This window comes from Gymnogyps californianus, chromosome 1, assembly GCF_018139145.2.
Source record: "Gymnogyps californianus isolate 813 chromosome 1, ASM1813914v2, whole genome shotgun sequence".
Classification (NCBI taxonomy): Eukaryota; Metazoa; Chordata; class Aves; order Accipitriformes; family Cathartidae; genus Gymnogyps; species Gymnogyps californianus.
In genome coordinates, this window is record NC_059471.1 from 103,842,093 (window position 1) to 103,867,497 (window position 25,405).

Sequence of the window (25,405 nt, forward strand, 5' to 3'; positions counted from 1 at the left end):
AAGCAATCTGAAGCATTTACATCTACATTTCACTTTTTGTTGTGGTTTTGAGAAGATACATTTCAAGCACATCTAGTTAGTAGAGACCAGGAGTGAGAGCAATCCGTCTAGATTCTGCATTGAGTAATTGAATACAGCTTTCCTTTCATGGTGTGACATTAAAAGCTCTCAAGAATCCTCTGAGCTGAACCAATTCTTTGTGTAGGCTAATATATTGACCACAGAAAAGAACAAGATAAGTGGACTTGGTCATTCAGGCACTACCATGTCTGTAAAACTTTCAAGCCTCTGTCTCAACTTATTTGTAATGATACTTCTGAGTGAAGATGTCCCAGTTAGACTGGAAAGCCAACCTCGTTCAAATGCCTTCAAGCTGAAGAAACTCTTTCCTTAGAATTTATAATGGGTTTTCCAGCCCTCTGCTAGCTGATTCTCGTTTCTACAAGTAATAAGTGGTATGCCTCATAGAATGTATCCGGCCTGCAACAAAGACAAGGATTAGTAAAATTAAGTCCCTGAAGAAGCCTGCTTAAATTCTCACATCATTTTTCATTGTTAAAGATTTAAAATGAGACCTTAATTTAGCTTATTTGTATGTAGGAAGAGTACTGTAAATGTTGAGCACATTCTACAGTTTTTTAAAGCATCTAGCAGTGTGTGACTCTGGTCTGTGGATGACACTGCTTCAAGAGTAAAATAAATTAAAAAAAAAAAAAAAGACATATCCAGTCCTTCCCTGTACAAGAGGACAGCAACTGACTCAGCATCAAGAAATGAAATTATGCAACGAGGCCATTTTTATTATCTTAGGTTGTTATTTTGCCTGCTTTTTGAAACCATGATGATAATTCAGAGTGTAGTACTCTGTGTTCTGGTTACATTGGCTATAAATGTTTTTATTTCATGTTTCTTCTTTACAAAAATAAAAGGAAAAAAACCCCTTATCCTAGATACAGAAGAATGAAATTCGTGGAATCTTTTCTTCCAAACTCAAGGCATTTAAGCAAATGATAGCCTTGCTCTGTAGAGAAAGAGGCCCCTCCATCAGCATAATTAGGAAAACTGGGAAACAGGGAGGCATTATAATTTCCACTCCCCACAAAAAGAGCTGGGAAGACCTGCACCACAGGAAAAGAGTCTTGACAATCCTCTGAGCTGAACCACTTCTTCACGTAGACTAATGACCATAGAAAGCAACAAGATGGGTGGACTTGGTCACACAGGGACTACTACAACTTGTATGTCTTTCAAGCCTCTGGCTCAACTTATTTGTAATTATTCTTCTGAGTGAAGATGATTCAGTGTGTTAGTCACTTGCTAGCCCATACTTGCCTCCAAAACCAGCTGTATGTCTACCTCACCTGTGCTGAGAGTGTACAAATGATTTAGAAACTCCTGTCTGTCCTGAGGTATGTGCTATATACATGCCTATTCTAGACCTGGTTGATCTACCATAAAAAAGTAGTAGATTTCTCTGTTTTCTCACATTTTTAGTGCTGTTTTGCAGCTCTCAGATACTGGTTTTTTTTCAGCACATAAATGTTTAAAAGTTTATATCCTTCAAATCTCTGAACTGTTTGACGTATATCCAGCACTTTAGATGGATGGCAAGTTCCTACTCTCTCATTCTGATCCACCAGTGCAGGTGAGATCCTGCCAGTTTGTTTTTCTCTTGGCACAGAGGAAGCAAGCAACCATCCTTAGGACTGCTAGATTTCCTGGGAAGCTCTGGTGCAGGGAACAGAAGACAGAACTAATGAGTTGATGATGGCACGACCACATCCAGATTGATTTTGTCCAAATTTGATGCACTGACTAACATTTTGAGAAAGGGACAGGAACGCACAAAGTCTTGATTAACTGGTATCAAATCACAGGATGTAATTTTCAGGGGATTCTTGATAATAACTAACTAAATCTAAAACAAACATAGAACATCATTGGAAGAAGAAGGAACTGAAGATTTTTCATTACAGGAAAAGTATGAATTTTAAATAAGACAGAAGGGAAAGCAATCCATCTGGGGAGATATTAATCAAATTTTTTTTGGTTAAAATTGGCAGCATCTCCAAACAAAGGAGCACAAAACATCTTGTAAGAGAACAGAACATTTCTTTTGTTTCATAGTCTTTTATTACTACCAAAGTCAACATGTAAGACTATTTTCATGGGACTAAAAATGTACAGAGTGGAACAAAAAAAGAAGTGAGCAGTACAAGACTCTGGATGTCAGAAGACCCAAGAACTCACCATCTCCCCTGCTGTCTGAGGAAGGATCTGTGTGTCAGTCACCCAGTCTTTCTGCTGCACAGAAATCTCTATGCACGTGACTGGGGAAAGATGACAATATTTCAGCTCCAAAACATAAAATAGCATCTCTTCAGCTGCATCTTTGTCATTGTGTTTTTAGCGTTGAGTCAATTACAGCATCTATAGATACTGGCTGCAGTTATTCTCTGGGCAATATTTAGTTAATTCAAAGAAAAGCAGTTATTTAGTTTGCTAGGACTTCTCTCACCAGATAATTTGATATTAGGATTTGATCCACTCTCATTAAAATAAACATTTTTCTTTGTTTCACTTTTTAAAAACTTACTCCTTGCCCATGAAGTAAGTTCTGATATAAGCCTATTACTGTCTGTTACTTTGAACTGAAAACTCTTAATTAAAAGAGCAAACGAAACAACTGCTAGACTTGCATCCCATGATGATTTATTAGGAAATAAAGGTCAGCTTTCCAAGAAGATAATGTATGGCTGAGATTAATGCCAATAGGGATTCCTATTCTGAAATCAAATTTCAAGTGGAAAATCACTTAATTTATGGAATGCTCTATGCACAGATTGCAAAATAATGATCCTAGAAGTTGCATACTAAGAATAAACACATAGTGAATTGATAAAAAATTATCTGCAAGGTTCTGATACAGTGATATCTAAAATCAAAACAAGAAATCTGACAAAATGATTATATATATTTTCTTCCATTCCATTTTTATTTTTATTAAGTGTTACATGGAAAGTTTATAAAAAATGAACAAGAATTTCTATAAAGTGATTTTATCTGAATATATAGAGGATATTTTGATATTTGCTACACAAAACCTTTTTACAGAACATATATTATATGTCCTGGCCTACTAAAAGTGCTCATCATTTACTCCACACTGATATTTCAATTTAAGTGTTAGTGCATGGTCTAAACTAGACGATACTTACTTGTAATGGAAAAGCTCGCAGGAGCCCTGTCACATCACCATTGAGCCATTCACTGTGCACAGTCTTTGCTCCAAAGAGCTTACAAGGTAACTGTTAAATGCAGATGACTTCAGTTTTGAAGCACTGTACTCTCATTGAAACAATCTGTTCCTGAACCACACAACCTCCTACTCACTCGTTCACAGATTTGCCAGCACTTGGGTCCCATTATCTCAGGTGGAAATGACATGGTGCTTTGCACCACATGAAGCCCCCACAGGCTCCTTGTCATCCCTGTTATTCAATGGGTTGATGTCACTGTAATAGGACAACGGCTCAGTGGGGGAGGACATTTCCCACTCAAGATGATGGGTGGGAATGCCAGAGCTTTGGCTTTGGCTCCTGGCTCTGCCATAGACTCTGTGCAACCACAAGCAAATCACTTCAGGACAGCTCCAAAACCTGTGCTGTGGTTACCTGAAAAGGCAAAACTGGTCATTGCTTGGTAGGCACTTCCAACGTGCTGACATGATCAGGCTGTTCACCGTCCATGCTTATAGCTACCACATCAGTCTAAAACAAAAGCAGCAGGACCTAAAATCTAGGTGAAGAAGTCCTGTAGCTGGAAATGCTGTGATTCCCCTCTGTAAAAGATGGATGATGGCTTTTGTCTAGTTAGTGTATTTAGTCTGTTAGCTGTGTGGAACAGGATTTCTCTACATACTGTCTCACCTATACAAGCAGTATCTGTTACAATGGGATCCCAATCCCCATTAACACAGTAGTGTAAAGTTGTGGTTTCCAACTTCATAGTCAACAGTAAGCCCACCCAGACACTTCAGTGACAGTCATGTTCGTGCATGGTAAGACAGACTCTGCTCTTACTAGGAAGAATAACTGGCAAAGTTTGACCTTCCCTTCCAATTCTTCACACCCACTCCCTCATCTCTGGTATTGATACAAAGCAATCTGGTAGGTGTGAGCTTTAAAGGAACTCAAAGGCTTTTCAAACATATGCTGTGAAATGAACCCACCTAAGGTGTCATCATCAAGTATTCAGGGTTCATTTGTCAAATTTGTCACACCAAAAACCTTTCATATGACTACCCCTGAACATCATTAAGCTCAGCCACTGCTCTGGAAATGAGTGCTCTTGAGCAGCTCACAGAACAGCCTGTGACTTTCCTAAGAAATCCCCCTTCTCTGTTTACCAACCATTTCTCTCTCTTGTTTCAAGGCAGGGGTGTGCTCAGTCTTGTAACAGCTGCCTAAAACCCTTCCTAAGAACAAGCCTCTCCCACACCTCCTCTTTTCCATTCCAGTGCTGCTTAGTAAAAGCCTGGGACTGTTCCAGTCCTGGACCTCTTCCGAGTAAAGAGGCTACGAAGCATCATGATTTTCAGTGGGGTAGATAAAACCCTGTAATGGTGAATGCTAAAATTCTTTTTATTACATCTGTTATGCTAGATTTGGACCAGGATAATGGAAAAGTCATGCACTAACTCACTATATTCCATAATCCTTGAGGATCTCTTTTAATAAGAGGATTAATTTTAAGAGCTGGTAAGTTGATGTGTGGCTCAGAGCACATTATGATTTCCACTGTAACTAGAAGCAATATCACTATCACTTAAATCTATCAACTGTCTCTGCAATTCTAATAAAGCAGGAGCTTTCTCTTCCAAAAGGAAAGAAAACCAAAGGAAAATTAAAGTAAACTTTTCCTTGATCATTACCATTTTGGTTAGTATATAGTGGTATTGTTATTTACAGTGTTGGAAGATTTAGTTGTAGAAAAGTGATCTGTGGTATTCTGAGCATGTGGCCACAGCAGGTTTAGGTATGCCTATGTTTTATAAATTTTTCAGCTATCTGATTTTGTAGTCAAGAAGCAAAAGTTTGGAGGGGGAAAAAAAAAAAACCAAACCATAAGAAAAAGAGCTCACTCACTGTTTTGTTCCTTGCCATCAAGCACACAATCGATGTCCTCTGTATATGTGCATTAATCATTGTCAATAACTCTGTAACCGTCAGTGTTCTGCTCTGTTAATAAGTCTAAGACCCAATGGAGGAGACATCATCGCCTACCTCTGCATTTGGGTGTCAGTTAGCACCACAGCCCTCATCAGAAATTTTGGATTATCAGTTCAAAACTAAAGTAGATGTTCACCTTCTTTATAAGGAGGTAATGCTGACTAAACAAAACAGGTCTGTCACTGTGGTACACCTGATATGCTGTTTGAGATCTCCATATGTACTCATCTGCCACTTTTTCTTAAAAGCTGAAGGATGCCGTACCTGAAGTGGCATGGAGACGCTAGCACTTGCAGAGGTCGCTTTGCTGTCATTCACTCTACGTTGCTAATGTTAACTGAAGTAAAATGTTCTAGTGAGATGGTGGCTAAAGGAAACTATGATGTAAAGTCTCTCTTCAGGACAAGACTGGTTTCCTTTCAAGTTGCTCATTTTGGTAGACCAGCATAGAAGCAGAATGAATTTCCTAATCTCAGTCCAAACACGTAACGCATTCATTTTAGAGAATATATAGGTCCAAAAAGACTATGATGTTAGCATATCTCTGCCACTGTGCAATGGTAAATGAGCAAACGTAATTTGGGGAGTTGAATACTAATGCTTCCTGAATTCCAGGTCAAATGATTGCCAATAATTTTTTTTTATTGTTTAATTCATCATTAAAAAAAGAAAGAAAAACAATGGCATGATGGTGGTGTAAGTTAGTACCTTTTACTTCACAACTGTGGTTAATTAGAAATGTACATTAAATCAATAACTGATGTTTGGCTTTGCCTAGTAACTTCTAATAATAAATAAACAGATTGTAACACCAAGAATTAAAAATACAAATATACTTGGCCTATATATCCATCATAAAAAAAAAAGAAAAAAAAATCCATCCAATTACTTGCCTTTGTAGGTTACCTTTAACATACTTAGGAGAGCAACCTGCCAAAGGTCAAGATAATCCCGTTGACAAAACTGAGCAGACAGGAAAATATATCTTCGATTAGACTTCACTCTAGCTTCTGAATGTACTTCTCCCATACTGAAGAGTCCAGCTAACTGATTTCTGTTCCAAACTCCCATTAAATCTGTAGAAAAACTCTGCTGATTGCATGCCTTTAGGATGCCTTTTCAATTTCATGCCTTTCAAAATGTTCAAGTTACACATAAACAGCAAGAGAAAGGGAAAAAAAAAAAGAGAGAAATAAAAAATACAGAGACTGTTTTACAAAAAAACCCCCTACAAGTGCAGTAGGGGTTTTTTGTGTGCCCAGATGCATTTGTAAGGCTTTTGAGTAAAGACGACTGTCATTTAGCATTGCACTTATATCCAAGAATAGTCTTCATATAAGATGTTGTTTATCATCAATTTATGATACTTTCATATTAAACAATAATTCAGGCTTTGGTGGCAGATGCAAAGTGTCTGAATATCTTGCACAAAGTCAGGCTTGAACCTGTATTGCGCAGGGTTTTGGAGCTGAACAACAGAACAGTTCATTTTCTGCCACAATACTGTGCTGAAATAGCTTTTCTCTTGGCTTTTCACTCAGAAGTTTTATCAGCTCCTTTTGTCTATATATTTTAAAAATTTGTTAAGAGTTATGACAGGTTCTCCTTATACCATTTAAAGGAGATTCAGTATGTACACATATTTTGTAAGTGATATATCACAGTTTTATTTGTATTGGAGGGTGTATATTTGTGTCTCAGATGTTTTCTTCTAACATTAGCTCTGGAAATACATTCAAAATCACTTATTTTTTTAACAGTAGGAATAATAAAAGGTTAAAATTTGAGTTTGAAACTCTAAAGAGATTGCTTGATTAATTACAAATGGAGGTCTAAAGAACAGGTTCAGAAAAACTGTTTTATTTCACAGGTTATTGGAATAAGTGGAATATCAATAGAAGAGTGGAAAAGTCTGCACATTATGAAACAGCATTAAACATAATAGTTTAAAAAGTTAAAATAAGATTATGCCTTTGCATTGTTGTATTGCCAGGGCACTTTGAACACTTTAAAAAGGCTCATGAAAAATTTAAAGTTTTCTAATCTGAAACACAACTATCCAGTATCTGTCACTGCAACACTGGACTCAGAAAGAGAAAATACACCTTAGGCAGATAAATAGTTAACTAAAATATTTGGATAAACTTATATTGAGTAAGAAAAAACACGTACATAATAAAAATGCAATCAATTTGTCTGAGAAAGATTGACACTTGCGTGTGCAGTAGTGCAATACAGTATCTACAAAATTGGCTATATCCCACTGAGGCTATATCATTAAGCTGAATATTTACTCAGTCAATGCATTATATACACTGTGCATTATGATTTCTTGATCTAGTTATATCTTGCTAATAGAAATCTGGAAATATAAGTGAGGTCTGGTAGAAACAAAAGAAACAGAATATGAAATGTACCTGTTGTTTTACCTTAGTAAGTCTGGTAGCAGCTGAACTGATTGATTCTGTGATTGAACTGTTGATTGGCTTTGGCTGAAACTAAGGCTGCTATAGTAATTGATTCAAGATGATGAAGTGGAAATAGATATAAAGACCATATGATGGTGGTGTGAATTGATAGCAAGCTTCTGGAGTGTTTGCTCTTAGAAGCTGAGTCAGCTTTATTTTCCAGCTGTTATAATTTTCCATCAATATATTTATATAGAAACCAATATTGTAATTTGAATATTTAACCCCAGATTTCACTTTGTAGTGTATCCACAATCTTAATTTTTTAAAGTAGTAAAACCAGAAAGTTTCACAGGTTTAATTAGGTTGCTTTGGAAATTTTTGCCATGTCAGGTACCTGACAGCCTTCAGAGATGACTGAAGACTTATCTGCAATCTATCTACTACCTTTTCAGTGCTTAGTAAGAAAGGGTCTGGTCCTGTATGGTTTGCTTCTCAACTACCAGTTGAAACCAACATATTGGGTTAATTCCCCAATTTGTTTAATAAATAGGAGAAAGTCATCAAATGTTTACAACTTAGAAACAGGAATAATAATTATCTGATAAAACACGGTATTGAAGAATGTGAGATCTTATTCTGAACCTCAGACGAACACTGCATTGCCCTACTGCTGCAAAACAAACTCCTGAAAGAACAACGTTTCCTCACGGTTCTGTTGTCAGAGGCAGCCTGCAACCTTGCATAAATAAGAATGAAGACTAGCAAAGGACATTACAAACAGAAGCCACTGAAAATCACATTTTTTAATTAAGCTGCAAGCTCTACTCAAAATTATACAAACAAAATCGAAAATACATTCTCTCCCTAAGAGTTTCAAATTGTGCCCTTAGTTCCTCTAATATTAAAGCAGGGACAGAGTGCAAAAAAGCAATTTCTTTTGATGAATTACATGATTAGGTTCCGATTCAACTTTTATATCCTGTAACATTTAACATGAGTGTCGTTAGAAACATTAAAATTGCTATAAATCTTGCATATAAAAGCATGAAATCTCATTGCTGTGTTAAACAGTCATGCGGTTTCTGACTATTCAGAAAGTTCTGCTTCATTTCTGTTCGTTAATTGCATTTGAGAACTGTGCAACTGCTGCCTGTTCTGTTTGCCTGAACACGGCGCCTAACAGGCACTCGCATCCTTGATCTACCTGACAGGCATCTAGAAGTGGTAGTATACAGCTATGATTTCAGAGCAGTGATACATTTCACACTGCCTGCATGCAGCAGGCAGTTGTGCTTTAAGACTCAAATCACATTAAAAGCTAGGAAGTTTTACCATAGACTTCAGAAGGCCTGGGATGGACCGTAGGTTCCTAGCTCATCCCTCCCTTTGTTTCTTAAGGAAAACTTTTGCTTCTGATCAGGGAAGAAACATCACCTGTCTGTCTAGACGTGCTTGCACACATAGGCGCCACAACTGTCTTGAAGTCAGAAATAAAATTATGCTCACTGGATGCAAACTCAAATGTTTTATTTTTATTTAGAATAAATAAAATAAATAAAATAAAAATCAGAAATTATATTTAGAATTCAAATGGTATTTGAAGCGTGTGCCTCACAATTTGGGTCTGAAAAACCCCTTCAACTTTTAAGTTTAAATCTTCTGAGAAACACTCCCTGACTCCTGTTTATAATTTAAGTCACATTTGGGTCATTATTTGGTGGTCTAAGTGGGACTTAAGTTAGACAAAGGCTATATGCACTTCTCTGCTATCTTGAAATTTAAGCATACACCTATGCGGCTTGTGACATCTTTTCCTTCCATTTTTTTTAGTGTGAGGGTAGAAGCACCAATGCCTATTTTCAAAAGTGAGCTAGCATTTCATCATATAAATCTTTTTTACAAGAATGGAGATGTAGGCTCCTGATACCATTTCCAAAAATAACATATTGGTTCCTTTATTCAAGGTCATATCACGTTAGCAGAGAAGCTGAGCATCTGATATGTAATCAATAAATGTGAGCATTTCACAGAAGCAAATTGCCCTCCGAGGACGAATTGATCTCTAAAGATCATATTTTAAAAAATGTTCCATCTTTATGAATAAGAGATGGGGGTCATGTCAGAGTAATAAAAAGACAGACTGGAAAAGAGATATTATATAAAGAAATGCATTTATATGTGTCCCCTCCTACTATCTTAATTATATCAGCATACAAAACTACAAGTGTTTCACTGTTTACAGCTGAGATTTTTGTATGTTCCCGCGTCATTAAGATGGAAAGTCTCAGAGCAAGTTTGTTGCATTTGTGCTTTTCCATTCTTATTTTACTCAAGCATGCTTCAAAATCCTGCCATATTTCCACAACATTGTAGATGCACCAGATTTGTCTGAGATACATGGTGATAACATCCCAGCATCTGAGATTAAATCCTGCAGATTCAGAGCTAGAATTTAGATTTAACAGGATGGGGAGACATCATTCTGTAAGACTGCTGATTTTTAACGCATCTTTCCTTATGTCATCCATCTACAACAAATTAAATGAAGCAAATAACAATGTGCAGTAGAAAAGCTTGTAATTTAAGAATTATACACACACAAAGAAATTATGCCATCATTTATCATCAGCCTTTCTTGTAGCTTTGAAGAATTTAATCTAATGTGGGGGCTCCCAAAAATAGATTATAAAAATCGTCTGCAGTTTGAAATCCATCAAATACTTTCTTTTATAGATAAGCTTCAGCTTTGGGGACAAAATGGGGGCTACATGAGACAGATAGATCTCATTTAATAGAAAGAGAGCTTGCTGGGAAGCTTACGAGATAGATACAGAAAACTTAAATTGCGGAGAAAGTTAATTCTGGACGTTGATCCTGCTGCACTGAAGAAGCGTTCTCCAGTACAGGGAATCATCGTGGCTATACAGACTGATGTACAAAGTCCACCACTTTAACTTATTCCTGATGCTAATGTTTAAAACAAGGAAAATATGATTTCACTTAATTATGATAGAACAGTAAAACGCTGCCTGGACCAAAACTGATCATATGCAACTCGTATGCTGTACTTCAAACATGTATGTAAGACTTGCGTGTACCTTACACTATGAAGTTTTTATTAGGGCTCTGTGACTGGGTGAATTTTTCCTGAAAGCCTGCTTTTAGAGCCATCATCATCATGCCATCACCACCTGTGAGCACAGGCAGTGGCAGTGCTCTTATTAGGAATGATACACCTCGTTTGCTTACTTGGGAACTTGAGTCTTCTTCCTTGGGGATGCAAACTGAGTAGGGATTAGTGAAACAGTTCAGGAAAGTCCAGGACATTAGGAGTCTAATGCTGGTGGGGGACATTTAACCACAACCTGTTCAAGAAATCAAGCAAGAATGACAAGAGCCTTTCTTTTGTTTATCTCTTCCTGGAAAAATCTGGATTTCTGGGCCCTGAGTAGCAGAGGCACTATGTATCACACAAGACTAGGAAATGCACAACTGGAGTGTTGAGAAAGCTTTGGTGATTTGGGATGGTTAGCTACCTTCCTTCATTAAGGACCTTCTGGGGACTCCCATTCAGCACTGATTGCCATTTGTTATCCATTTGTCATGGAGAACTTAAAAGGTCCTGGGCTGGGGTAAAGAGGATCACTCCAGGGAGGCTGGTGGATTTAGGCTGTTGTACTCCAAGGTCCAGACCCAAAGCTTGAACAAAGCAGGCTCCTTTTTTAATTTTTTTAGTGAATTTTTATGCAGTGCAAAATTGCCCTGTCTTTGGGCACATGTAATATGTATTTTATTCTCTCTTTCTCTCTCTTCAGTATATATTTTTTTATACAGTACTAGACATATGTAAATCAATATATATACACTGTCACAAACTTGTGCCTGATGATTGTAAAACACAAAACATATTGAAGAGAAACTAAATAACAAAAAATTTGAAGAAAGTGTTTTTATCAAAGTAACAAAGCCACATGTTTAAAAAACTACTTGGAAGTGATTCAATGCTGAAGTTAATTTAAAATGCAATATTTGTTATGGCTTCAGAGTAGTTCCTACTAATCGTTACAGGGAAGAGTGTTTTTGTGTTCACACAGGCACGGTGGGATGGCCTGACAGGGCGCATAACCTTCAACAAAACAGACGGCTTACGGAAGGATTTTGATTTGGACATTATTAGCCTCAAGGAGGAAGGAACAGAAAAGGTAACCAGATCTTTTGTAAAACAATGACAAAAAGCTAATTTGACAGGGGTGTAGGAAAGTCCATTCTTCTCAGCTTGAATCTTCTGTGCTTGGGGTAAAAACCACTATTCTCAAGATTATTTAAGTCAAAGTTAAAACAGAGCTACTAAGATTGTTTTATTATTTTACAATGCGTACCTTGCATTTTGAGGTATGGGATAGGAATTTGGGACTGGCAATAATTATCTGAATGGAAATAATTATTTTAAGTGCACATTATCTTCAGTTCTTGCCGCTGTAACTTGGTGTGGTAAATTCATATATGCAGACAAAACTTAGACTTATCTTACAGGTACTGCTTTTAATAAATGTGACATGAGGGAGAGAGGAAAGAAGGTGCTTCAGTTGAGATGTTAAAAATTCTTCGTGTTTTAGAGGTTAGATTAGTTCTTTTTCCCTTGCCCCAGCCCTCAGCCAGCAAACATGGGCTCCCGACAGGCACCGCAGGGCTGCCTCCACTGCCGCCTAGGAGGTGGCTGCTGTGGGTGTCCAAAAATCCCTAACACAGGTAACACCACCAGCTCATGTCAGCTGGAGACAGCATTGTCCCTTGCTCTACATACACTGGCTTGACTCTGAATGATAATTGCTGATGGGTTAATTGAGACTTTAAATGTAATTGCTCCCACACAGCTCTCCAGACTGGTTGTCTTTTCATTTTTAATGAAGCATTCTGTTTGTTTTTCTCTGTACCAAGGCTGCTGGCGAGGTTTCTAATCATTTATATAAAGTGTGGAAGAAGGTTTGTACACAGACAGGTGATGCAAAAAACCTTTGGGCTGGGTCTTCAGGCTCATCCTTTGGGTTTTCATAGCGACTCTTGTATTGCAGTTTAGAGACAACAATCTATCCAAGACCATGAATTTTTCTGGTAGAATAAGTTTCATCCCAACTTGAGACACTGTAATTCCAAATAGTAAAAAGATCTTGGCAGGATTCAGCTTTTTCACCAAAATCTTTTTTTTAATTATTATTTTATTTCTTGGGAGCTGTGCTTTTCCGCTCTTTGAGTAGAGGCTCCTGGCTGCAGCAAAAGCAGTCCTTTTCTCAGCTGTTATCCTTCCTGATTCACCTAAGATTCACCATGAGTGGTAAATTTACACCATTTCAAATGTGTATTATCAACAGCAGTAAGGACGGTTTTAACATGCTGGGTTGGGGATTTTTTTGCCTCCCACAAAATGCTTACTGTGCAGGCAATGTTCGAGCATTGTTGACTCAAAGTTTTGACAAGTGTGTTATTAGCTCCTTACAGAAAATAATATAGATGATTAAGTGGGTGCTGTCATTCACTAACATACAGAAATTTGAACTAAGCTTGTTTATAAAAGATCTAAATTACCCCAGGAATCTCATCCCTCTTTTAACGTGAGGTGCCTCTGCCTGGTGGAAAAGGCACCAAAGTGGTAGTCAGAGATCCGCTCCGTGCGCTGCTCCCCACTGGAGGTACAACCCACGGTTGCCATTCTGTAAGGAGAAGATAACAACTGCGTTCACCATGTTTAAAGTGTTCTGGAGTCACAAGCTAAAAATTTCTTATAACACTTGGAATTACATTTTGTACATATTTCACACAGATCTTATTATTTCCCACCCCTCCCATGTACACAGTTCTAAAAGATTTTGGTTTTGTGTTGTTTTGGGAGGGATTTTAATGCTACAGAGTAGACCAGTGTAAAGCATCCTATAGCACTCTTTTCGTGTTCTTCTAAAGCACATACTTAATAACCTTGTTTTAATCTTCAGTGAATCAGGCTAAGGCACAAAGGCCCCCATTTCCCTCATTACTGGTGAATAGATCATCCTACCTGACATGCAGAACGCTATTGAACCCATCTCGCTTTTGACTCTAGGCATTTTGTGTTACGCTGAATTGATTTAAACCAAATTACAATTGGTTCAGAGCACAGGCTTGCTCAGAAGGGCACATGACACCTCTCAAACTTGTCACTAAACTGCAATAAATCCCCTGGATTCACCATAGTGATGTACTACCTTGACCTCATTCTTCCAGTGCCCCTCCGACCTCCTCCATCGCTCTAATCAAGGTTGACCTGCAGTGTCATTCTTTTACCCAGATGTAGAGTGGTCTCCTGGTGTATTTTGTATGCACTGTAGCTGTGTCGCTCCATGTTCTTCATGGTTGTTCTCCTTTTCCCTGCTACCAGCCGATAAAAGCATATCAAGTCAGTAACAATGAGCAGAACAGCTTTTGATTAACTGAGCCACCCTAGTGCAAATTCAAGGACAATGGGTATTTACTACATTCCTGGCACAGGCTATCATAATATCCAACATTTTATTTCCTGTGTACTTTCCAGATCAGTTTCCCAACCTGATCTAGTTTTGGAAACAAAGGGAATGACTGATAAATGCTTGAAAAAATAATTTTAAAAAATGGCATGACTATCCCCATTAAGCATACTTTGGAAAAAAAGTTTGTGAAAGGCGAAAGCAATGGCACCCAGGGACACAAACCCAAAGTTTGTCTGAAATGATACAGTTATTACCCCAAATCCACACTCAGCAGGCACAAACTAATCTGCTGGGTTTGGTACAAAGGCAATGCCATCTCTGCTTCAGTTAACAACCAAGGAAAAAGAGTCCAGTCTGGGTCTGAAATAACTGCGCATCTGACGGCAGATAGAGACCTTCAGTACACAGGATAAGTCAGTGGGTTTTGTCTTAGACTTGGCAGCTTTGCTGGCAATCCCAGCAGGGAGGATCTGAAAGCAGATCCCTCCCGGGTAGAGCTGAAACATGCTGGCAGAGTGACGCGGCGATGCGAAGGGCTCTGTGGATGGCCGATGTCAGCCCCCCAAGCCATCCGTCTGGTGCTCTCCACAAATGTCCAATACAAGCCAAACTGCCTGAGCCAGCTCCTTGCCTGGAGTTTTCTCACATCAGCCCTCAGCCATGCTGTGTAAGTAAATCCAAAGGCAAAAAAACCTGAAGATGCTTTCAAACTGCATTTATGTTAAATAAATATTTATATGAATAAATCAACATGGTTATAATTTCTGCCCTCATAAGGTGTAGATCCAAATCCACTGAAATCATGAAGATCTTTCCCTTGAGGCTTTGGATTGGTCATTAAATACTAGAATTCTTCACTATCTCTGGGGCTAGAAAGGAATTTGCCTTTGGCTACTTATATTTGCTGAACAAACACTGATCAGTGTGTGAAATGGTATCACCTTGCTAGCTCTGTCATATATTGTAGTCAAGAAATGACAGAATAATCTTTGCTAAACCTGCTGAAGGCACAGCGGAAGCAAAAGGCCAGTGCATCCATCAATTTGCTTCAACATATTTGTTCAAGTTTTTAATCTGTTGTATTGGAAGAGAGAGGTCTTGCCATATGTTTCAACTCTACAAAACTTTAAAAAAATCATAAAAATAGACATTTGACATTTTTTAGCAGGAAACAAAGTCAACATGTTCCACTTCTGTAGCAAATTGGCTAATACACCACTGTATTGACATGCCTTCTACTCTTACAGCTTATTCATTTCCACCTGCTTTTGAAAGAGCAGTATGTTCCCTGTGTTTTCTAAATCAGCCATTTGATGTTGCTGCCTTACTCAGACCTACAGCTGTTTCCCTCCTCTAGCATTTTGTACTGCTGCTGTCTCTTTCTGTGGTGACTAGAGCCAGTGAATTCTTCCACGGCAGTGAGCATTTAGGGAAATGTTTCGGCTCGCTGCAGCCGGGCAGCTGCTCACCCGCTCTCTTCTGTGCAGATTGGGGTTTGGAACTCATACAGTGGCCTTAACATGACAGACAGCAACAAGGACCGATCGACCAACATCACAGATTCCTTGGCTAACCGGACGCTTATCGTCACCACCATTTTGGTAAGTCTCGCTGGGCGGAGGTGGCACCATCAGCCGCGCTGTAGGATGCAGGCATTGCTGACAGCGGGTTGCAGGGCTCTCTGCGGCCACCTTGGCCACCTCCGCCCTGCACTCCATGTTTTTTCCTCCACACTAAACAATGTTTTGTTAAACTAGCCTGTTTTCAAGCAAATTTTTTTATTTAGACTCAGAATCAACATACAGATTCATCTATCCACAAGATTGATTCAAAAATACCCCACTGCCAAGGAAAGACTCTCGGGAACCTCCACCTCCAAAATTGTTTAGCTTCGATATTTCAGAGATGAATCCTGCATACTTTTCTTCCCAGAAGAGTTAATACACACAAATACCCAGCTGTGTAGTCAGTGCTTATACATCCTTCCTTTTTACTGAAAATGAGATGAAGAGGACTGAAAGAAAGTAGCAAACAGTGGATAGACAGATTGAGTTATGTCCTTACTATGATAAATGGAAAATATGCAACTGGGTATTCACGAGTTGTTCTGCCTCGTGCTTTCTGCCTGGCCAGTAATGCCACTTTTTTCAATTACTCTGCCTAATTCCTCAGGAGGAGGGAAAGAGCTCAAAGGCTCCCTCTACACTCCTTTTCTGTTGCCAGAGGTCTTTTGCCACATTAAACTGCAGAAACCTGCTTGCCCAGATCTTCTTCTATCCAAAATCCTTTAAAAAGAAAAGCAACAAGGTACTTTGCAATCTGCCTATGCTGTTCTGCATTCTCTCATGTGAACACCTTCTCAACTTACAACTATTTTGTACATTTGAAGATTTTTTTCAATAAAGATTTATTTCTCACAGAATATAAAATTTTAGGTTCCCCTTATGATTCTTTTTCTGTTGTCTAGGCTTCTCTCTCCTTCAATATCCGTTCCTGTCCCTTAGGGTGGGACAATGTAGAGTACAGATCTTGGGTCTGATTTTTAGCTGCTAAGCACTACTTTAATTAAAGCTCCTGGGAGCTATGAATGGTCTGTTCCACTGAAAATTAGGGCCCTTATGCTTGTCACTAATTGATTCAGTCAATTTGTTAACACACCTAAAACAGCCTTTAATGGACATGGTAAATTACTGGTTCCCATCTAATTGCAATCCATTTATAAAATATTAACATAATTTAGAGAAACTGATATAATCTGAAACAAACCTCATTTCTATTGCTACGTGTCTACTGTCTTTTTCTATAGGAAGATCCCTATGTTATGTACAAGAAGTCTGACAAGCCCTTGTATGGAAATGACAGATTCGAGGGTTATTGCCTGGACTTACTAAAGGAGCTGTCAAATATTTTAGGCTTCATCTATGAGGTCAAACTAGTTTCTGATGGTAAATATGGAGCCCAGAATGACAAAGGAGAGTGGAATGGGATGGTCAAAGAACTCATAGATCATGTAAGATTGAATCCTTCTCTCTTTATTCTCCTTTCACCTGTGGTATTTTATACGAAGCCAGCCCAAATCAAATGTTTGCTTTCGTTTTCATTTTTTTAGAGCCACTGGTCTGTCTTTATTGCCACTTGTTAGAGTAGGAAGTCACGTCAGTACGTCTGAACCAACAGTTTGCAGGTGTGGGGGGGAACCTCCGTCTGTGGTGGGGCAGCAGGCACTGAGCTAGCACGGGTCCTGCCCACCCCTTGGCTACAAAATCCAATGGCAAAGGCTGAGCTTCCAGCTCACCTCTGCCCTGTGGCAGCCTCTGATCTGTGGACGTAGTCCCTGCCCAGATGCTCTGGCAGTCCTCGCTCACAGTCTGCCCTGTTGCACAGGATCGAGCCCCATGTCCCTGGTCATACCTGTCCTACTCACATGAAAGTCACAAATGTCCCTCTGCCTGCAAAAAGAGGAAACAGAGTATCATGTACCCAGTAATACGCTAGCAATGTTGAATTTTGTCGCACACTTCAGCTTTATAGTCAAATTTGGTTTAGTTTTTAATACTTGGGGGAAAAAATGGAAGGAATAGTAGTGCATTTGCTGAACATGAAAAAGAATGAGTATTTTCCCATTTGTGTTTTCAGAAAGCTGATCTGGCTGTTGCTCCTCTCACTATTACCTATGTAAGAGAGAAAGTAATTGATTTTTCCAAGCCCTTCATGACGCTGGGAATCAGTATCTTGTACCGGAAGCCCAATGGAACAAACCCTGGTGTTTTCTCCTTTTTAAACCCTCTTTCTCCTGATATTTGGATGTATGTTCTCCTAGCCTGCCTTGGAGTCAGTTGTGTCCTCTTTGTCATTGCAAGGTAAGTCGAAGATGTAGTTTTAGATGCATCCACATTAACTACCTCTCCTCCCATAGGTGTTGCATGGGCTCTGCAAAGTAGATATAGTATAATACTATCCTAAGGGTTCTATCCAGTCCTAAAACATAACGTTCTAGAAAGTCTTTTGCTATTTTCACATCAACACTGCTATCACTTTTATATATTGCAATGTGATGAGATTTTACTTTCCTTAAGGGCTGAACGGAGAGAAATATCCGATGAAATGTGTCAGCCTTTCTTTGTCAGTACACAACACCTCAGCAGACTACATGTTGAAAAGCAGTTTATATTACTTGCATGCAGGCGCTTCCCTTTTCCACTAACAGTGCATACAGTTAAAAGGTAAGAAAGAGGATGTGGACGTATTTTTGCTGAAGGATGTTAATTAGCTCAGCTAATTTCCCCTTGAAAATAGAAGATAACGTGACTGGAAACCTGAGGGGAGAATTTGCAAGGTGAAGTATACCCGAGGCTCTCTCCCAGCGCTGTCCTGAGGTGCCGCCTGCCTGTCAGTGGCAGGCTCCCGGTGATGTCCCTATTCAAAACCAGCAGGAAATAAGCACGTACACACCGCTTTTCCAAATGAAGCCAAAGCTCCTGAAGTTCTCAAAGGCCGGTCTGCCACAAAGTTTCTGGACCAGTGGACCACAGTCACATCTCCAGAGGGCCAGCAGAGCACTCTATACCCTTATCATTGAACTTTACCTTAAAAACTCCAGACAGCTGATATGGTTTCACAAACTGGATACAAGCATCTTATTGTGGCCTCAGAGACCACGGTACACAGTCTGGGAGTCAGTTGCTCTAGGGCTTTGAACAAAAGCAAACCATGCGTGAAAAAAAATGAACTTAGATACTTGTCAGAGGAAATTTGAAGCATACTTTTTTCTATACTCCTGAATAAACCTGGACTCCGAAGTGGCATAGTTATTGTCCTTTTCTTCAGATAGTGGCCTTGGAATTTCATTTCCAACTCTGTTTATTTGATCTCATCCTATCCTTCATTTTTTCCTTTTTATAATTTAAAACATAAATATTTTTATGTTTCCCAGAGGCTGATGTTTTGGTTCTTTTTACTGAGGATCCCTAATTAGGCCTTTCCCCACTTCTGTTATGTATTGTTTTGGACATACAACAATATATTCACCATTAATGAAGTATATGGAGAATAGCCCAAGAAAACATTTATACTATGAAATATAAGAACTGAAGTGATGCATCATTGGAAGTCCACACATTCACATCACAGCAAAAGTAGCAGAAATGCTGCAGTTTTTATTGCAAATGATGGCATTCAACTTTAAGAAGTCAGCAATAACGTATATATTCCAATGTATACATACATATACCTCATTCAAAGGTCATGAAATAATTGTAATCTGAATCATTAATTCTGATAATATAGCACATTGTGCCTGACTTCCACTTCTGTGTGAGCCTGGTCAAATTAAGCTCTTGCTGCTTTTCCCTCAATTCACTGTTTTCTTTTAATCAAAAGACACAGCCCTGCAAAACCTTTACTCACACGAGCAGTTCTGCTGAGAGTGACTGGCCTCGGACATACATTTCTCCATGGTCCACTGAACAACCCTTGTTCCAGGTGGACAACCTATGTGAATGCTTTGCTTGTTTGCATGTTTCTATACTGGTACCAAAGTACAGAAATTTGTGGGATTTGCTTTTTCCTTTAAATTGCTGAGAATGTGAAGAAGGAGGAGGGAATTAGAGGAGGAGAGGTCATGGGTTAACTTATTAGTGTTGGCCCTAGGGGAAAGAAAGAGTTTATCCATCCCTGGCAGCTATGGAACTGTATACAATTAGTCATGACTTCCCACAAGCTCTTGCAGTGGCTCACTGTACCATAAATAATAACTCATACTGTACTCAAATCATGATCTCATTCATGACTAATATTAAATCTGCTCGACTGTGACAGATTGACTTTTCTGCAGTTGCGTGCCAAGACTAAAAACGTCCCACAATCCTCTCCACCTCAGAGCAGGCGGAAGGGAAAACAAAGCCCGAGTTATCCTCGGTGCTTCTGTTTTTTTAAAATAACAGCATCAAGTTTGCAAGAATAAATAAGCATCAGGGTCCTCTGTCTGCTTGCAGAGCTGCCTACACGCAGACGCGTGGCCAGGAGCAAACCAAAGGGAAACACACAGTGCTCACAAATCATCAGCTGTGAAACCTGTTTGCTTTTCTTTCTTGGCCGTTAAATATTGTTCCAAATCACAGTGTAGCCTTTGGGTAAATGCATAGGTTTACCCTGTGTAACTGTGTTATGTTTTGTTTCCAAAATCTTTCTAAAAAGCAGTAGCTCCAGGAGCAGCGTAACTAACGAAGCCTGATTTCCCTACAGATTTGTGTCGCATGGTGGACTGTGATCGCCAATTGAAGTTTGTTTGTCTGTTTGTTTGCTTTTCCTGCAGCTGAAGGATTTATAGGCGATCTTTCCCACGCGGATTAACTGATACGTAACGAGTTGTGAGCTCATCCTGCAGCTTCTCTCCTAGTGGGGCTACTACTGCAATGTTTCACAACACTTGCAGGAGCATAATCTCTAAGGCTTCTACCTGTTTGTCAAATGTGGCTAAAATTAGCTAGAAGGCTTACGTGTCATTAGAGGTATAGACCCCCACACATTCATAACACACAGCCCAAAACCCAGCTTGTAACAACTTAAATCTAACAAGTTTGCATATCATTCTCATAACCCACCTATTTTAGGAAAAGAGGAAAAGAACGTACTAGCTCAGCAAAACAGTTAACATAATTTTCTGAATGTTTGATTTTTTTCTGACACAAATGCTTTTTTTGAACTGATGCCTAAAAGCAGGGCCTAATTAGATCGCAACTACATAGAAGTTGTACACAACTGTGAAGAAGTACACAAAATGGTGTTCACGTCATCTTAGTTTACTTTAGACTTTACAAATTTTATTTTACTCCAAGAAGCTAAGCCATTCTTACAGTCCACATCTAGACCTGTTCACATCTCCAAATACATCAAGATTTCTGTAAGATTTGCCAAGTGTTTCAGCAAATTTTGGTTAGATTGGTTTTAAGAACCTCAGGAAGCATCCACTTTTTAACACTGCTGCAGTAAATTAAAGGGTTAACAGTATTTTGACATCAGTTCATGGAAGAAAAATACTTGGGAATAATTTTCATAGACTGGGATAATCTTCCTGTTATTTCTTCAGACTTTTCAGCAGCTGAATAATTTCTCATTTGTCTTTGAGCCTTATGTAGCCCTGTCATTATTATATTAATTTTTAAACTCAAACACTGAAGTTTTTATCACTGCGAAGAGTTACAGACTGACAAAGCTCTTTTCCTAAGTACATTGGCAGTGAATGAACAAGGTATTTTCTGCCAAAATTTCCCTTTACTGCTAATGCCATATCAGCTGTGCTGTTGATGTCAATGATGGTAGAGCTAGGTAGCTGAGGTAACCACCAGTGGTGAATAATGTCACACAGAGCCTATATAAAAAGGTGCTTAGGTGACCTTGAGGATCTCATCTTTATCAGAAACTTCAGCATAGCTACTGCTGAAGGCCAGAAGAGGAAGAAAACCAGGGGAAAATGGCCAGGAAAACAGAAGGCCTGAGCAGTGAAATAGAGCTGAATTGTAAGCCAGCCTCTTCTTAGAGCTCAGCACAGCAATAGAAACACAAGAAGAAAATCAGGTTTTGTTTCAAGGTGAAAAAGTATGTACCCTAGTACCACATTAAAATATATACCCAGACCTATAAAAATCTGTCCAGTCTGGCAGAAAGAGTTTTGCCACCAGAATTTCATTGCCACTTTCCAGCAATGGCTGTTTTGCTCTTTTGGTGACGGAGACATTTGTGTCCAACCTACTGAACGTGGTGGTTGTCTGAAACGATGCAAGATCCCAGCCTTGGGCTTCCCAGTCAGGTCAGGCAGAGCTATTTGTACATCTTCTTGCTGTCCTGTGTTAACACTCTGGGACCCTGTGGGTGAACGCTTAGCATGGGACCTCTTCACTTCTATGGCGGTTGACAGCTCAGGCAACATACAGGTCTCTTGTTAAGGATGTGTTTCCCCACGTGTGCACAAACTGAGTTGGGAACAGTGTTGTTACTACACAACAGTTGCTTCCATTATTCTAGCACAAATTTGAAACATATAACTTGGTGATTGCTTTTCTTTTAACTGGCGTATGCAGAACTGTTGTATCTTGAACCTGAAAACTGCGTCTTTTGTTACAATTTTTAATACTATCATACTAGTAATGGTAATATTGTGCAGCTAATGGCATCCTAAGCTACATACTGTTTCAATTCGTGGGTTCATTATTATCAGAGTTCATTACTTCAGCTAAGCAAGGCACTCTGCTTGCGACCATGCATATATTCAGTGCTTAATTATATTGTTGAAACCGTAATTAAAATGTATTGGCATGACATTGTCAATTAAAGCTATATTCATAAACTTCATGAGAAAGTATGCAGCAAGCCACGCAGCAGTGGGAAGCAACAGCAGGCAAGGTACCTTGGGGAGAAACGGTCTTTAACATAGCTCTGCCAAGTGTTGTGCAGAGCAGAAGGGGCACAGTTTGCAGTTGCAGGATGGTGCGCAGGGAATAGAGCAGAGCTCTTCCGTTAAAGGCAATCCTCTGCATTAATTCTCTCCCAGCAATGCCGACAACGTGGCCCTGTGGCTTTCAGGCACTGCAAATGCTCCCAAATGCCTTCAAATGATCGGCAGCCTTTTTTTCCGCTGCCGCGGCAGCCTCACACAGGGAGAGCACGTTCAGCATCCAGCATCTCAACTACAGACAGCTAACAATGGTTGCTTTTAGAGGGCTGCTACTCCTTCATTATTTTCTAAACGCTTTACCAAGGAGTAGCTACGTGGCTTCCAGTTGTCCCCCTGCCCCTGCAAATGTCTGTCTGTCTGTCAGTGGTGCGGGCAGGGAAGCCATGGGGCGTTGCAGCAGCCTCACCCTTGAGGGCTCTAACCCGAGAGCAGGAGGAGTAAGGGAGTAGCCCTGTGCGAGATCCAGGACTGTGAAAACAGCTCCTGGCGTTGCAGCGCTGCTCCACAGCTTGCACGAGGCAGCTGCGAGACGTCCCGCGGACAGCCTTTCAGCTGAGGTTTTCTTTTGCTTGTTTCCCGCATTAACATCCTCACTTTGTGCGTTGTTCAGCAGGTTTGCTGCCGCTGTGTGTACTCTATTTGATGTTTACAGATTGTTTCTGTTAACTGCCACAGGTTTACACCATATGAATGGTATAACCCCCACCCGTGCAACCCAGACTCAGATGTGGTGGAAAACAATTTTACTTTACTAAATAGTTTCTGGTTTGGAGTTGGAGCTCTCATGCAGCAAGGTACACCGGTTACACTTCGTTATCGCACACGTCCCACAGTCTGCTCAAGGGCTTCTGTGCTGGTAAACTCCACCCTCTGTAAATACAACATATACTATAAAACCCGATCTCAGAAACTAAGCAATAGAAGAAAGGAAGAAAATGACGTGCCACTGCGACCGGGAACAGGCAGAGGAGGGGAACCTGTGAAACCCAGAATAGGGCTGCAGCAGGAGGAAGGAGGGGAAGCATCTGAGAGAAAAGGAAGTGGACAGGGCCACACAGGAGTTTCTGGAGCTGAAATGCAAAATAATCACAAGAGGGATACGAAGTGCTTCATGCTGAAGTTGAGTTTATTGGTATAAGAGGTTTGGCAACAGGAAAATGTTGGGCTCCATCCCAAAGGAAACAGTAACAGCCTTAGCTACCCTAGAAAATCTGTTATAACTGCAGAACAAAAAAAGATGCTCTTTCTTCAGAAGGGTTGTTAAGTTTGTTGGCACTTGTCAAACATTTTGTTTAAAACCAAAACAAAACCTTTTTTTTTATGGCTTTTCTTCAGATTTGAGTCCCATCCTTCTGTAAATGCATCCAACCCTAGAAGCATTAACTTAACCCAGTCACAAGTCCCTGTTGCTGATGATTTTGGAAAGAGCTGACATTTTACTCAGTTGACAAGGAAGGGCAGTGAAGCTTACTCCATATGGGAAGTCAAACAGATATGTGTACTAAACACATTTGTTTATGGCGTGTATGTTCTAAGGTTTCCAATTAAATCACTATTCACCAAAACTGGGGTCCACTGAAAAGAATGAAAATATTTTCTGACAAACATTTCAAGTTGAATCAAAGCTGAACAAAAAAACCCCACCCCACGACAACAATCAAAAAGGCAATCCAGAGGAAAGCCCAACAGTACCTTGGTATTAAATTCCTAAAGGTTTAAGTAAGGAATATAAAACGATCTCTGCTTTTATCCAGGTACAGTTTATTCTTCCCTCTTTAACAGACATGAGTAGCAGTAAAAAAAACACGAGGAGGATTTTTTCCTAGATACGGTAGAGAATAAAGTTTGTATTGTACCTAAGATGCACTTGCTTTTATTGGTGCACTAACGTATTAACAGGATATAGAGCTTCCTCATAGAAATTACTTTGAAGGGGGTTGGATGAAGGAAGAGCCATTCTGTTTTGCTTTTTTGTTTTGTTTTCCTTCCAATTTATCAGTGAAATACAGGCTGAGGTTTTACAGTATCAGGCAGGTGTGTGTATATAACTGTCATTGCCCTGTGTGTGAAAGTGCCCCAGGATTTTGTGTTTCGATGTACTGCCTTTTTTGGAGTTTACCATCATCCACAGCAAACTGTGGGATGCAGTGTCTGCTCGTTACCACTACCTTGGGTACATGACAGTCAGCCCCAACCAGACTCTGCTTGTCTTTCAAGAAGATTAAAAACAAAACAAAAGAAATAAAGAAAGAAAGACAGAAAGAAAGAAAGAAACAAAGAAAGAAAGAAAGAAAAAACATTTGTAAGGCAACACAAATGTTTCCATGTACAAACTTGTGGTGCGTGTGATTGTAAGTGCATCATCGTTAATGTGAAGAGTTTGAACATGATGTGAATGGTTGTGAAACTCTGCATCTAGCATTACGCTCTTTCTTGTTGGCAGCAGCTGCTTGTTATGCTTGATTGGAAGCCACTTGTTATTAAATTTTAAAATGTGATGATCAGACTTTCTCTTTTCTACAGAGCGTGAGCAAAGTCTGGATCAGGATTGGCTGTCATGTCTGCCATAAAAAGGCACTAGAGAGACTTCAGCAAGTATTGTCTCTGACCCCGAGTCTTGCTAGCAACGTTTTTATTTAGACGTTACTTCCCCTGTTTTTCCCCTGAAAGTCTCAGATGTGTTATGCATACTCTGAAAGCATCCAAACAGGACACATTCCATCCAATTCATTCAGAGAAACTATCACTTTCAGAAAGGAAAACTATCCATCAGAGCCCCAGTTCAGCCAGGCAATGGGTCAGACCAGGAGTATC

At 39.5% G+C, this 25,405-nt stretch overlaps 1 protein-coding gene across 2 annotated transcripts in view; it reads left to right on the forward strand.

Annotated features, from left to right (window-relative positions):
* The window catches only part of GRIK1 (glutamate ionotropic receptor kainate type subunit 1), a 175,498-nt gene that overhangs the window by 125,731 nt on the left and 24,362 nt on the right, over positions 1-25,405 (forward strand). The window contains exons 8-13 of one of the 2 annotated variants that reach the window (XM_050895068.1): positions 11,737-11,844; positions 12,581-12,625; positions 15,627-15,740; positions 16,946-17,149; positions 17,776-17,999; positions 23,267-23,385. In XM_050895068.1, coding sequence (XP_050751025.1) covers positions 11,737-11,844; positions 12,581-12,625; positions 15,627-15,740; positions 16,946-17,149; positions 17,776-17,999; positions 23,267-23,385 — 814 coding nt within the window. The remainder of the gene's footprint in view (positions 1-11,736; positions 11,845-12,580; positions 12,626-15,626; positions 15,741-16,945; positions 17,150-17,775; positions 18,000-23,266; positions 23,386-25,405) is intronic. The other variant, XM_050895076.1, reaches the window with a different exon arrangement.